Below are 12,551 nucleotides of genomic sequence, written 5' to 3'. Positions count from 1 at the left end.
AACACAGAGCCCCCACCCCAGTGGGATGCCCGAATTCCTCAACCCCAGGAACAGCTGTGCTTCCCTCTGTCCACACTCCAGCCCCGGTTTGGACGCTCTCCTCCCCACCTCACTGGCCTCAGACTCACGTGGCGATGGGAGCCGTCGTATTCGCAGCGCTCGATCTTGTCCAGGGTGGCGTCAGAGAAGTAAATCTTCTCGGCCTTGTGGTCGATGGCCAACCCGTTGGGCGTCCGTATGTCCTGGTCGATGATGATGAGGACGTTGGCACCGGAGAGGGTGGCTCGCATGATGCTGGGGTGCTGCTCATTCCAGTTGGTCCAGAACATCAGGCTGGGAAGGGAGGGACACACGACGCCTTTGGAGCTCCAGCTCAGCCACATCCAGGCTGGCTCAGCCCATCCCTCCACGGCTGGGGGCGCTTCCAGAGACTGGGGGGGGCACGGGACAACATTCCCACATAAAAAGAGCGGGAAGGGGCTGAACGGGGCTGCTGCAGCCAGCTGGGAAATGTGGCAGCCCACGGACGGGGGGGTCTGGAGCTGCTTTGGGGTGCTGAAGGTTTTGTGGGGAGGGGTCTTTCCTCTCTGTGCTGGGATCCAGAGCTTCCTCCCCGCCATGTCCACCAGGACCACGTGGATCCCCGGTGGGGCTGGCTGGACACTCCGTGGCCACTCACTTCTGGCACTCGTCCAGCACGAAGGCCCGGGGGTGGTCGTCCCCCGACATGGTGATCACGGTCTCCCTCTCAAAGGCCCCGAGGCGGCTCTGGTCCACGGTGTGCCGGGTGATGGTGGAGGTGGTGTAGCTGGTCCAGTAGAGCGTGTCCCAGCCGCGGTGGTACGCCAGCCCCTCCACCGAGCCCACATCTGCGGGGACAGCAAAGGTCACAGCCAGCCCCAGCTCCTGCAGGGCTGCTGCTCACCCTGCACGGCCAGCGCTGACCCTGACGCTGGGACGTTGAAGTTTTTGCTTTTAATTGCGGCCCAGAAATCCCTCAGAGGTTTTGGCTGCTGGGTGGGGACGCAGCAGGGCTCAGGGGGGAGCAGAGACCCCTGAGACTCCGGAGTCTCGTGTGGAGAGCTCTGTTGGAATGACCCTCCCTTGCAGGGAGGCTGAGGGATTTGCACCTACAATGCACCAAGGGCTTGAATTTGGCTCTCAAACTCCACAACAGCCAGACCTTGCTCTGGGTCCACAGCAGCAGCGCTGGGAAGGGGAGGGTTTCCCTCTGCCAGGGGACAGCGGAGCCCCTGGGGCACAAAGCGAGGAGGCAAAGCCAGCAGGGGACCAGGGAGCCCTTCCCTGCTGGGAACTTGAACCGTGCACCCATCATCCCCCTTCATTAACGCTCAGCAAAGGGTTTAATGAGGCTGTGAGAGCTGGGCCCTGCTCTCTCCTCCCAGGGATAAAGCACTGCGAGCAGCACTGTGGATTCCCTCATTAGCAGCACGTCCAAGGCCCTGGCTCAGGGAGCTCCTGGAGCAGCAGCTGCAGGTTTGAAGCTGCTGCAGGTGCCAGTAAACCCAACCAAGTGCAAGGTGAGGTCTGAAGGTGAGGCCAGGGCTGGGCACCCGGAGGGTCAGGGCTTAGGGCGCCGCCTCGGAGGCGAGTGTGAGCACAGAGCCAACCTCAACTTTGCTGCAGCGCCTGTTTCTAAGAGCCCAAGCCTCGTGACACACTCTCCGTGCCAGAATGAGCTCTGCAGGCTGCTCCCAGCGCCTGCATCCACTTCCAGAGGCTCCTCAGAAACCTCACAGCTCAGCCTGGCCCTCCAAACCCACCCAAACCCCCTGGGCAAGAACAGAGGGGATGCAGGAGGAGCTGAGGGAGAGAGAGACGGGTCTGAGGGCAGGCACAGACGGGAGAGCCCCACGCCACTCACTCTCCACGATGGTCTTGCGCCCCGTGCCGTCGTCGTTGATCTGCTGGATGTTGCCGAAGTGGATGTCGCTGTAGAAGATGCGGTTGCTGCCCTTGGAGCCGTAGCGGTAATCGAAGGCCAGGGCGATGACGTTCTTCATGTGCTCCGCGTCCTCGAAGGGCTTGATGGGCGCGTTGAGGTTGTTCTCGTCCGAGAGGTGGATGCTCTTGAGGATGGTGCGCTCCGAGTAGAGCAGGTAGCCGTCGTAGTCCCGGCAGCTCACGCCGTCCTCCGACAGCATCCCGTGGGCGCAGGCGCACGTCCTCTGCCCGCCGCCGCGGAACAGGCACAGCTGCTGGCAGCCCCCGTTGTTCTGGGCACAGATGTTGGTGCCTGGAGGGTGGATAGGGAGGTTGGGTGAGGGACTGGGCAGGGTGCTGCTGGGCGGCGCTCCCCGAGGAAGGAACGGGCTCGAACCACGGCGTGACATGGCTCCGACAGGGACAGAGGGATCCGTTTGTTTCCGTCCCCTTTCCCCGCACGAGGAGCTGCCCTCCACGCTCAGACCTACCCTTCTGCCGGGCCCGGTTGAAGACTTTGATGTCCTTGAGCTGCACGCCGATCCCAGTCCGCAGGGACACCGACTCGGTGGCGTTGTCCTTGTTGCCTCTTTTGATGGAGCCGTTGGCGTGAGTCCTGAAGGAGGACGGAGTCACCAAGGGACCGGCACAGGACCCTTCCCCACCCTTGCCACAGCACCCACGCAGCCCCCAGCCCCCTCGGCACCGCACCTATCGCTCCAGTAAATGTATTCCTCGAAGACCGACACGGAGAACATGTCCATGTTGTTGCTGGACAGCACAACCTCCCTGTTCTCGCCTGTCTCCAGGTCGATCCGTTCGATCTTGTCTGTCCGGGCGTCGCACCAGTACAGCTTCCCGTCCTGCGGGGATGGGAGAACATCCCAGCCGGTGTTGGGGCAGCGCTGCCCTCTGCACCTCTGGCAGGACGTGCCGAGGGTTCAAACCACCCCGGACAACCCTTCTGAGAGGGTTGGAAGGAGGGCAACGTCCCCACCAGCAGGACACGGCCTCAGGGACCCACGGGACCGGCACCACCCTCCCAGATGCACACCGTACCTCGTAGTCCACGGAAATGCCGTTGGGCCAGCTGATGCTGACGTTGACCAGCACCATCCGCTCGGTGCCGTCCAGGCGCGAGCGCTCGATGCGGGGGTACTGCCCCCACTCCGTCCAGAACAGGTACCTGAGGGGACAGCAGGGACGTCACCAGAGGGACGTCACCAGGAGCAGCACTGGACATTTGAGTTAAGGACAAACACCACGCCATTCATCCCCCCACACCGGGGCCTCAGTCCGGACCGTGCCCGCCCACAGAGCCGGCATCACATCCCCGGCGCTCCATCCCTCCCCAGATCCAAACACCGCTGCGCTCCCCGGGGCCCTGTCCAAAGCTGGAGGAGGCTCCACTTGGATTTTCTGAGGTGCTGGCACCCACCCGGTGCCAAAGGGCTCCCGGGGAGCTCAGCCCATCAGTGAGAGTTAAATCCAGGGTTTGAACTCCTTGGTGCGGCAGGAGACCCGCGAGTCCTTCCCCGCTGCGTGCGCACACGGAGCTCTGCCAGGAGGTGTGGGGGTCCCCCCTGTGCCCACCCCGTGGGCAAAGCCCCCCTCTGGGGCGGCGTCTCACCCCTTCTCCGGATGGACGGTGATGGCCCTTGGCTTGTCCAGCCCCTGCGAGATGACCACGTAGCGGAAGGACCCGTTCAGCCTGGCCACCTCGATGACGTCGAAGCCCTGGTCAGTCCAGTAGATGTTTCCTGCAAGAGGGGGACGGTGAGCCTCCCACAGAAACCCCGCTGCCCCCGCTGCCCCTGCTCCCAGAGCCCCGTCCCACCAGCGATCCAGTCCACGGCGATGCCCTCCACGCGGCCAATGCCGTTGGTCACCACGTCCTCGCGCCACGTCTGGTCCCGCTTGGCTCGACTGATGGTGCTCAGGCCCATGTCCACCCAGTAAATCGTGTCGTTCTCTGAGAGGGACAGGGAGGCAGGAAGGGACGAGTCAGTGACCGCCTCTGGTCACTCCAGAATTGTAAAAACCTCCACGCCAGGGTCCTGAAATCCTCCCTCGCCCAGTGCTGCTCCAGGGCGAAGAGCTGCCAAAGGGGGGACTGGGGATGGTCCCCTCGTGCTCCCTGTCCCCCTGTCCTGTTCCCAGCCCCCCCATCCTGTTCCCAGCCCCGCATCACCTGCATGGAAGTCGATTCCCACAGCCAGGGAGGTCCCCGACACCGGCACCAGAGCATCTGACTTGTCGTTGGGGTCCAGGGGAATGCCCCGGATCCCCTCGTGCACCGAGTACAGCAGGAAGGAGCCGACACCTGCGACACAGGGACGGTCAGGCACACCCCAAAACCCACAGGCTGTCCCTGCACCTTGGGAAAGTGTGACAGGGGAGAAGCATGGGGCTGGCAGGGCTCTGCAGGCACAGCACAAACCTCCCTGGGGGCTGCGACCCCCAGCACAGCTCGTTCCAGGGGGGCACGAGCGAAGCCCCTTCCCACCAGCCGCCAGCCCCACCCCGTGCTGGCAGAGGCTCCACGGCGCATCTGGGTCAGGGCAGCACTTGTTATTCAGCCCCTGGCCTGACCCAGATGGTGCAGAGCTCTGCCAACTCTCCCCCAAAACCACCCGGAACACTTTGCACACAAACAGCCTTTGAGAGGCCCTGGCAGTGCCCGGGGGGGGACAGAGCGAGGGCTGTGCCTGGCCCTGCTCCCACTGAGCCAAACCCACTGCCCACAGCGAGGGTCCCACTGTGCTGCCCCACTCCCCCTCCTCCAGGGACGCCCTCGGGGGGTGGGCAGTGCCCCCACGCTCATCAGGGACAGCCCGTGCAAGGATCTTGCTGCCAGCTGAGCCCACAAGCCCTCCAAGCCCCGCAGCGTCCCTCGGGTCCCCAGCAGGGATGCAGAGCAGTGGGGAGGAGCCCATGAGGAGCCAGAGCGAGGGGTCACCAGCTGGAGAGGCCAGGGTGGCCGCAGGGGTGGCTCAGGGAGGGGGACAGGGACAAGCACACACCTTCACAGGACTGCTGCCCGCTCTTGAGGCTGTAGCCCGCAGTGCACATGCAGGAGCGGGAAGTCTCCGAGGTGGGGAGGCACAGCTGCGAGCAGTCCCCGTTGTTCTGGCTGCAGGGGTTGCTGCCACCTGCGGCAGAGAAAAAGGGAGTGAGGGGCTACGGGGAGCAAGGGACCACCCACCAGGGCTGGGGCAGACAGGGCAGCACCCACATGAGGTGTGGGCGTCCTGCACCAGCCAGCACAGACTTGGCACGAGGGCAAGGGCCAGGCTTGGGCCAGCTGCCAGAGATGGATCCACCCGGCCAGCACGGAGGGCTGGAGCAGCTGCCCAGCCCCACACCCTGGGGTGCCCGCCCCAGGCGCCCACACTGACCCTGCTGGACGCTCTCATCGTACACCTTCATGTGCATCACCAGCGTGGTGCTGTTGCGCAGCACCGTCACCTCCGTCCCGTCCTTCTTGTTGCAGGTGCCCATCCTCTCCGAGGCCTGGTCAGCCCACCACAGCTTGTCCCCTGCGGGGAGAGAAGGCAGGAGCCATGGGGCAGCGTTCCCCATCCCCTCCCGCCCCAGCTGAGAGCGGGAGAGTTTGGGAAGGGCCAGGCAGACAGGGACAGGCGTCCGTCCCCCTTCGGCAGCCCTCACCCATGATGGCCAGGGCGGTGGCTTTGCTCAGCTGGCTCCGCACGGACTCGATCACCTCCAGGTTGCTGCCATCCAGGTCACACCTGTTGATGGTGCCGTTGCCAGAGCTGATCCAGTAGAGTTTGCTCTCGGGGTAGTCGATGGCCAGGCCTGGAAAGGACGGGAATGTCACCGCGCTGGTGGCACGAAGGGACCGTCACAGAGCGGGGTGGGATGGGATAGAGAGAGCAGGTAAGGTCGTGGTGACCCAGCTGCCACCCCCTGGAGGAGCCAGAGTGGGGATTTGAGGCTCTGCAGGACAGAAATGTGAGGTGGGGGATCCCGAGGGCCGTGGAGGGGTCCGTACCGACAGGCCCCTTCTGGTTGGTGAAGAGGAGCGTGCGGTTGCTGCCGTCCATGTTGGCCACGCTGATGTTGTCCCCATCTGTCCAGTACAGCTTCCTGCCAAGGTGAGGGGGCAGCAGGTGAGGGGCCACGGTGCCCCCTGCACCCTCCCAGCCTTGCAGAGCCCCTCACCTGCCCATGGCACGGCCTGGGCAGCCCCACAGCCCCCTGTTCCACCCTCAGGAGGGGGCTTGGGTGTTGCCAAAGCCCCGTGCACACCCAGACTGGCACACACCGGTGGGTGCACGCTCAGCACAGCCCGCTCCCCTTTGCACACGCGTGTGCGGACACACAGCACGCTCCCCATCTCCTGTGACACTGCTCCCGCACGCTGACACACCGGGAGAGCCCCCGTTGTCTCCCCCACAGCCACTCACACCTCCATCCCGTCAGCCCCACGTCCCACCAGCCTCACCCCCGGAGCGGGTGCACCACCAGGCAGTGGGGTTTGTCCAGCCCCTGGATCACGGCGTTCTTGAAGGAGCCGTCCAGCCTGGCCACGTTGATCTGCTTCTTGTTGGCGTCGTAGCTGGTCCAGAAGAGGTTTCTGGAAACCCAGTCCACGGAGAGGCCGTGAGCGTTGGGCAGGTCTGCAAGGGAACGGAGAGGGGAGCGCGTCAGCCGCGAGTACGGGGCTGGGATGCTGCCCAGATGAAGAGGAAGGGCCGATCTCAGGCAGATGAAGGCTCTGGAGGGCTTGGGGCACCACTTCAGGGGGCGATGATCCCCCACACCGACCTGCAGACACCACGGTCTCCACGCCGGTGCCGTTGATGAAGGCTCTCTTGATGGTCTGGGTGCGGACATCTGACCAGTAAATGCGCTGCTCCAAAGCGTCGTAGTCCACCACGGTGACGTTGTCGATGTCGGGCACGGTGAAGGAGATGATGTAGTTGTAGTAGGGGTTGTCGATGTCCACGCCCCGGATCTCCATCTGCCGCGCGTACAGCAGGAACTTCTTAAACTCTGGGAGAAGAAGAAGAAGGGCAGCGGTGGGATCTCGGCTCTGGAGCACCCGCTCATCCTCCCGGCTGCCCAGGTAGAGCCCTACCATAGCAGGTGGTGTTGTCCTTGTCCAGCTTCATGAGGTGGGGGCAGGCGCAGGACAAGGTGCGGTTGTAGTTGATGAGGCAGAGGTGGGAACATGGCCCCTTGCCCCCGTTGGCTTCGCAGGGATTAGGAGCTGCAAAAGGCGACGGGACTCAGCGACATCCCAGCCCTTGGGGACACCCACCCAGGAATCCCCAAGAGCTGCAGCCCCCTCCCCAAACCCTGCCTGGTCCATCAAGCATCACCTGATGGGGCAAAGGGGCAGCCACAGCGATGAGAGCAGCGCCCACCTGCTGCTCCCAGCGGGTGTGGGCACAGACCAAGCGCCAGTGCCACCCTCCGCGGTCCCCCCATGCCGTCCCCCCACCCGCACTCCCCCAGCCTCACCCAGGGGCTGCCGGGAGGGGTGATACACCTGCAGGTCAAAGGGCTGCGTGTTGGTCCTCTGCACCACGGTCACGTTGTGCCCCGTCCACTTGTTGGCCTTGGCCAAGGTGTTGGTGCGCCAGTCGGTCCAGTACACCTCGCCGCCGTAGAGGGTGACGGCAAAGGGGTGGGACAGGTACTCGTGTCCCCTCAGCACCTCGATGTGCCCCGTCCCGTCATACAGGGCCGAGTAGATGGCGTCCGACCTGTGCCGGGGGGAGACGAGGGTCAGGGAGGTGGGCAGGGGGCACCACGGGGTCTTTAACCCAACAGCAACAACCGGCAGCTGATTTACACCGGGGGAGAACACCCGCAGCAAGGGCTGGCACGCGTTGGAGACACAAACAGAGCGAAGGCTGCTCGCTCCCAGCCCAGCACAACGCTGGAGACAGGGGAAGATCCAGACCGGGAGGGACGGAGAGAGGCGTCCTGGCCTTACCTGGCGTCGATCCAGAGGATCCGCTTCTCCAGGTAGTCGACGGTGAGCCCGTTGGGCCATCCCCCCGAGCCCGTCTCCTTGTGGATGGTGCGTCGGCCCTCACCGCTCATGGAGGCCGCCTCGATGCGGGGCAGGCTGGCGTCCCAGTCCGTCCAGAACAGGATCCTGCCAGGAGGGACTGTGAGCAAGGACAGGAACGCACGGCCTCGTCCCACCCCAGGCACCGGCGTGTCCCGGTGAGCGCTGTCCCCTCCTGCCTCACCCATAGCGGGGGTCCAGGGCGATGGCGCGGGGGTGCTCGATGTCCCCGGCCAGCAGCGTGGTGCGCATGGTGCCGTCCAGCTTGGCCACCTCGATCTGGTCCAGGTTGCTCTCCACCCAGTAGATGTTGCCGGCGATCCAGTCCACGGCCAGTCCCTCGGGGGTGGCCAGGCCGTACTGTATCACCACCTCGAAGCTGGTCAGAGCTGTGGGGCACAAGGTGAGGGCTCAGGCTGGTGCCCTTTCCCCAGCCCAACCAGCACCACCACCCCCGTAGCCTCAACAGCTCCACGCAGCTCTGCTGGGGTTGATCGTGAGGGGGACGGGGCCTGAAACAGGGCCTGAACCAACCCTGTCCATGGTCCAAACCTCAAAGGGCTCAGCACCCCCTGTTCATGGTCAGACCCCAAAGAGCTCAGCCCCCATCCATGGTCAGACCCCAAAGGGCTCAGCCCCCATCCATGGTCCAAACCCCAAAGGGCTCAGCCCCCATCCATGGTCCAAACCTCAAATGGCTCAGCGCCCCCTGTTCACGGTCAGACCCCAAAGAGCTCAGCCTCCATCCATGGTCCAGACCCCAAAGAGCTCAGCCTCCATCCATGGTCCAGATCCCAAAGGGCTCAGCCCCCACCCATGGCCCTGGCTTCAAAGCCCCCCATCCCTAGTCCTGGCAGCAGCACTGATGGGGACGGTGTCCTCTCTGTGCCCAGCTGCTGGGCTGCAATTACCAGCAGGGAAGCGCTGGGAATGCTAATTAACTACTGCATAATGAGAGCAGAACAGGATCACTGTCAGGGCTGTGGGCTTCAGCTGCCACATCACCGTGGGGCGCCACAGAATCACCGACCCCAGACCTGAGCCGCTGCTTTCCCACCCCCAGGCTCCTCACCGCCGTTCTCCAGCAGCTTCCCCCGGTAGATCTTGTCCTCCACCACGTCGGTCCAGTACAGGGAGCTCTGGTTGAGGTGGAAGTCCAGGGCGATGGTGTTGCGCAGCCCCGGCACCAGGACGCTGTAGTCCCCTCGGTGCAGGTCGATGCGCCGGATCTCGTGGCGGTTGGAGAAGATGATGAACGGCTTGAAGGGGTCTGAGGGAAGCAGGGCAGGGTCAGAGGGGCAGGGAGAAAGCAGGGGACAACGCACTCAGCCCCAGCTACAAAGATCCCACCAGCACAACCCCCAGCTCCACGAGAGGACAAACCCCCTCTGAGACAAACAGGGGGCTGCTACCAGTCCCTGGCGCCCCCCGAAACACACCCAGGCTGCGGCAGCTCTCTCCGTCGGGCTCCAGCATCCAGCCCTCGTAGCAGGAGCACTTGACATTGTACTTGTCCTGCTCGCACTTCTGGCTGCACTTGAGGTGCTTGGCACAGTAGCTCTGGATCTGGCAGGTCTTGTTGTCAGCACCCAGCTCCATGCCCAGGGGACAGGAGCACACGATGCCCTCGCCAGGGGCCACCGTGCAGTTGTGGCTGCAGCCGCCGTTGTTGAGGGAACACTGGTCTGCGGGGACAGGAACGCGCTCGTCACCTCCTCGTCCCGCTCCCGGGTCCCCCCGCGTCCCCACGGCCGGCCCCACGCTCACCGCAGAGCTCGCCCTCGTCGGAGCCGTCGCCGCAGTTGTCGGCGCCGTCGCAGAGCTTCTCGGGGGGCAGGCAGATGGAGGTGTTGTTGGCGCAGGTGTGCGACGGCGGTTTGCACACCAGGGACTCGCAGTTCTCCTCGTCAGAGTTGTCCTCGCAGTCGCTGTCCCCGTCACAGACCCAGGCCTTGCTGATGCACCGGGCTGGAACGGAGGGGAAGGGAAGGGGGCAGAGCAGAACCAGAAGGGACGTTATTCCAGGGATTTCCAGATTTATCCCGTGCACGGGGTGGGGGCTAGGGGGTGTTTGAGTAGCTCAGGGCTCCCCAAAAAATCAGGCCCAGATGGGACAGGTCAGGGAGGGCCTGGGGGCTCAGAGGGTGACCCCCAGAACTGGCGTCCCTCCACCCTCGTCCCCAACCCACCAAAGCCTGTCCCAGTCCCTTCGTCAGAGAAAGGGAGAAGGCATCTGAGGATGAGACCATCCATCAGGGCCATGGTTCACGGCTTGGCCGCTCGTGCTTCCCCATTATCCCGGCACCGAGGGACAGTCCAGCACCCCCTGGCCCCTGCTCTCACCCGAGTCCTTGCAGCCAAATTTGACGTTGGGGTCGCAGACGTGGGTGACCCCCTCGCAGTTCTTCTCGTCGCTGGAGTCCATGCAGTCCGTGTCACCGTCGCAGCGCCAGCGCATGGGGATGCACAGCCCGTCCAGCCGGCACTGGAACTCGTCCGTGTGGCAGCCCCCGGGCGGGCGCGTGGCTGCGGGGAGGGCACCGCTCACTGCCTGCACCCCACGGAGCTTGGGGGGCCCCGGGATTGGCACTCAGCCAGCAGGGAAACATCTGGAAGCACCCAGAGGCAGGGGAGGGGGATCTGGGCACTGAGTGCGGGCAATCTGCAGAATTCCCTGCCTAGAAGCACAGCGGCTCTGCCCGGGGCAGGATTTGGCTCCGAGGTTGGGGGAATCCCTCCTGTGCGCTGGGGCTCACCCTGGTTGGTGCAGTTGGCGTGGGTCTCGTCGCTGTAGTCACCGCAGTCGTTGTCCCCGTCGCAGGTCCAGTGCACGGGGATGCAGCGCCCGCTGTTGCACTTGAACTGGTTGCTGGAGCAGGAGTGGCTGCAGCCGGCCTCGTCGCTGTTGTCGCCGCAGTCGTTGTCTGGAGAGGGAAAAGGGGGCGGGCAGGGGGTCAGCAGGCGCCCGGCCAGCACGGGGCTGGCAGGAGGGAGGACAGCAGAGACCCCTCGCCGGGGGAAGCGGGGAACAACAGGGACTGCACAGACCACGCCATGGTGGGAGGACAGCAGCCCCTCAGCGGGACCCCCGCCACGGGCTGGAGACCCCCGGCCCTCCCACCCCACAGCACCAGCAGCACACAGAGAAAATGAAACACAGAAACTGCATAGATCAGCCATGAACCTGCGCGGCCCTGGGCGCCCGGCGCTCCGGGGGGAGCGGGGCTCGGGGCCGGGCGCTCCTTTGGGGGTTGCACCCGTGGGGAGAGGGGTTGGGGCAGCCAATTGGGGAGTTGGGATTGCCTGGAGGAAAGCCCCACGCCCGCTGTGGGCAGGGCGAGGTTTGGTCTGAGGGTACCTGGACACTGGCAATGCAGCCCCTCAGCCTGCCTGGCACGGGGGGTCCGGGCTGGGGACCACCACAGGGCTCCACTGTGAGACTGGTCAAGGGGATTCGCTTCCTGGTGCCTCAGGACGATGGCACCGATGGGGATGGTGACACTGACGGGGATGATGGCACTGCCAGCTGCCATGTGGCCTCGCCAGCAGCTCAGCTCGTGCCCCTGCAACCCTTGACTTCTCCGGGCTCCCACCAAGAGGAGCTGCCCAAGTTGGGACAGTGGCTCCCTGGCACCTGGCACATCCTTCCTTCTCCTGGGGAGCACTGGGGACGTTTCTGGAGAGCTGGGGGACATTGCCAGAGGCACAGAGGGCATTGCCAGAGGGCACAAGGGGCATTGCCAGTGTCCGGAGCAGCAGCCCCTGGGGCTCGCAGCCCTCTGGAGGGGGCAGATCTGGGGGCTCAGCGGGGCCAGGTGGGGATGATCTGGTGCATGTTGATCTATGCACTAACCGGTAGGCTTTGGACAGTTCTTTTCGTCAGAGCCATCCCCACAATCTTTTTCTGAAACACAGAACCACCAGACAGGAGCGTGGGCACGGTGACAAACGCAACACGCCACAGTGACAAACACGGCACACGCACAGCGGGCGGCACAGAGACACCAGGACACGGACACGGACACACAGAGGCAACCAGGCAGCCTGGGAGGCGAGACCAGAAGCAGTGGAGGGTGCTGGGGGAGCGGGGGGCAGCCAGGATTTGGGGGGGGACCCTCGTGGTGGTGCTGCTGCTCCTGCCCCGGGCAGCTGGCGAGGCTCGGGGCTGCACAGCGGGGTCCACGCCGTGGTTTGGCTGTCACAGTGGGGGATCCCAGGAGAAGGGACCATCCCACGGCAGGGCCAGCTCCAAGGGAGCTCAGGAAGACTCCAGGGAGATTCCTGCACCCACAGCTCCGCTCAGACAGGCACCAGTGTCTCGCCTGCTCTGAAGACGTTAATTATTCCTAACGAGGCAGAGCGGCTCCAAGATTGATATAAACTTGTGGGAGAGGAAAGCGACCTTGGGGCAAACCCTCTGTCCCAGGCCTGGCCCTGGAAAGATCCGAGAGCTGATGGGAGCTGGTTGGGAGAGCTCTCCTGACTTCCCTGGGGCTGCAAGACCTGGCTCAGCCCCACCAGCAGCTCTGGCCACGGCACACTTGGTTCCAGCACCAGGGCA

The 12,551-nt window shown here is 64.5% G+C and overlaps 1 protein-coding gene across 1 annotated transcript in view; it reads right to left on the bottom strand.

Moving 5' to 3' along the window:
- LRP1 (LDL receptor related protein 1) overlaps window positions 1-12,551 on the bottom strand; it is a 74,684-nt gene that overhangs the window by 21,871 nt on the left and 40,262 nt on the right. The window contains exons 20-43 of the mRNA XM_040088349.1: window positions 10,747-10,914; window positions 10,334-10,516; window positions 9,758-9,958; window positions 9,430-9,675; window positions 9,063-9,260; window positions 8,175-8,379; window positions 7,913-8,077; window positions 7,435-7,679; window positions 7,049-7,180; window positions 6,736-6,963; window positions 6,413-6,587; window positions 5,960-6,054; window positions 5,614-5,763; window positions 5,343-5,483; window positions 4,968-5,096; window positions 4,136-4,267; window positions 3,782-3,916; window positions 3,575-3,704; window positions 3,004-3,130; window positions 2,656-2,807; window positions 2,436-2,560; window positions 1,886-2,257; window positions 680-869; window positions 129-333 (exon numbers count right to left, since the gene is read on the bottom strand). Coding sequence (XP_039944283.1) covers window positions 129-333; window positions 680-869; window positions 1,886-2,257; window positions 2,436-2,560; window positions 2,656-2,807; window positions 3,004-3,130; window positions 3,575-3,704; window positions 3,782-3,916; window positions 4,136-4,267; window positions 4,968-5,096; window positions 5,343-5,483; window positions 5,614-5,763; window positions 5,960-6,054; window positions 6,413-6,587; window positions 6,736-6,963; window positions 7,049-7,180; window positions 7,435-7,679; window positions 7,913-8,077; window positions 8,175-8,379; window positions 9,063-9,260; window positions 9,430-9,675; window positions 9,758-9,958; window positions 10,334-10,516; window positions 10,747-10,914 — 4,229 coding nt within the window. The remainder of the gene's footprint in view (window positions 1-128; window positions 334-679; window positions 870-1,885; window positions 2,258-2,435; window positions 2,561-2,655; window positions 2,808-3,003; window positions 3,131-3,574; window positions 3,705-3,781; window positions 3,917-4,135; window positions 4,268-4,967; window positions 5,097-5,342; window positions 5,484-5,613; window positions 5,764-5,959; window positions 6,055-6,412; window positions 6,588-6,735; window positions 6,964-7,048; window positions 7,181-7,434; window positions 7,680-7,912; window positions 8,078-8,174; window positions 8,380-9,062; window positions 9,261-9,429; window positions 9,676-9,757; window positions 9,959-10,333; window positions 10,517-10,746; window positions 10,915-12,551) is intronic.

Source organism: Hirundo rustica, chromosome 30, assembly GCF_015227805.2.
Source record: "Hirundo rustica isolate bHirRus1 chromosome 30, bHirRus1.pri.v3, whole genome shotgun sequence".
Classification (NCBI taxonomy): Eukaryota; Metazoa; Chordata; class Aves; order Passeriformes; family Hirundinidae; genus Hirundo; species Hirundo rustica.
Note: the sequence above shows the minus strand (reverse complement) of the source record. Positions and strands in the feature narration are given on the sequence as shown.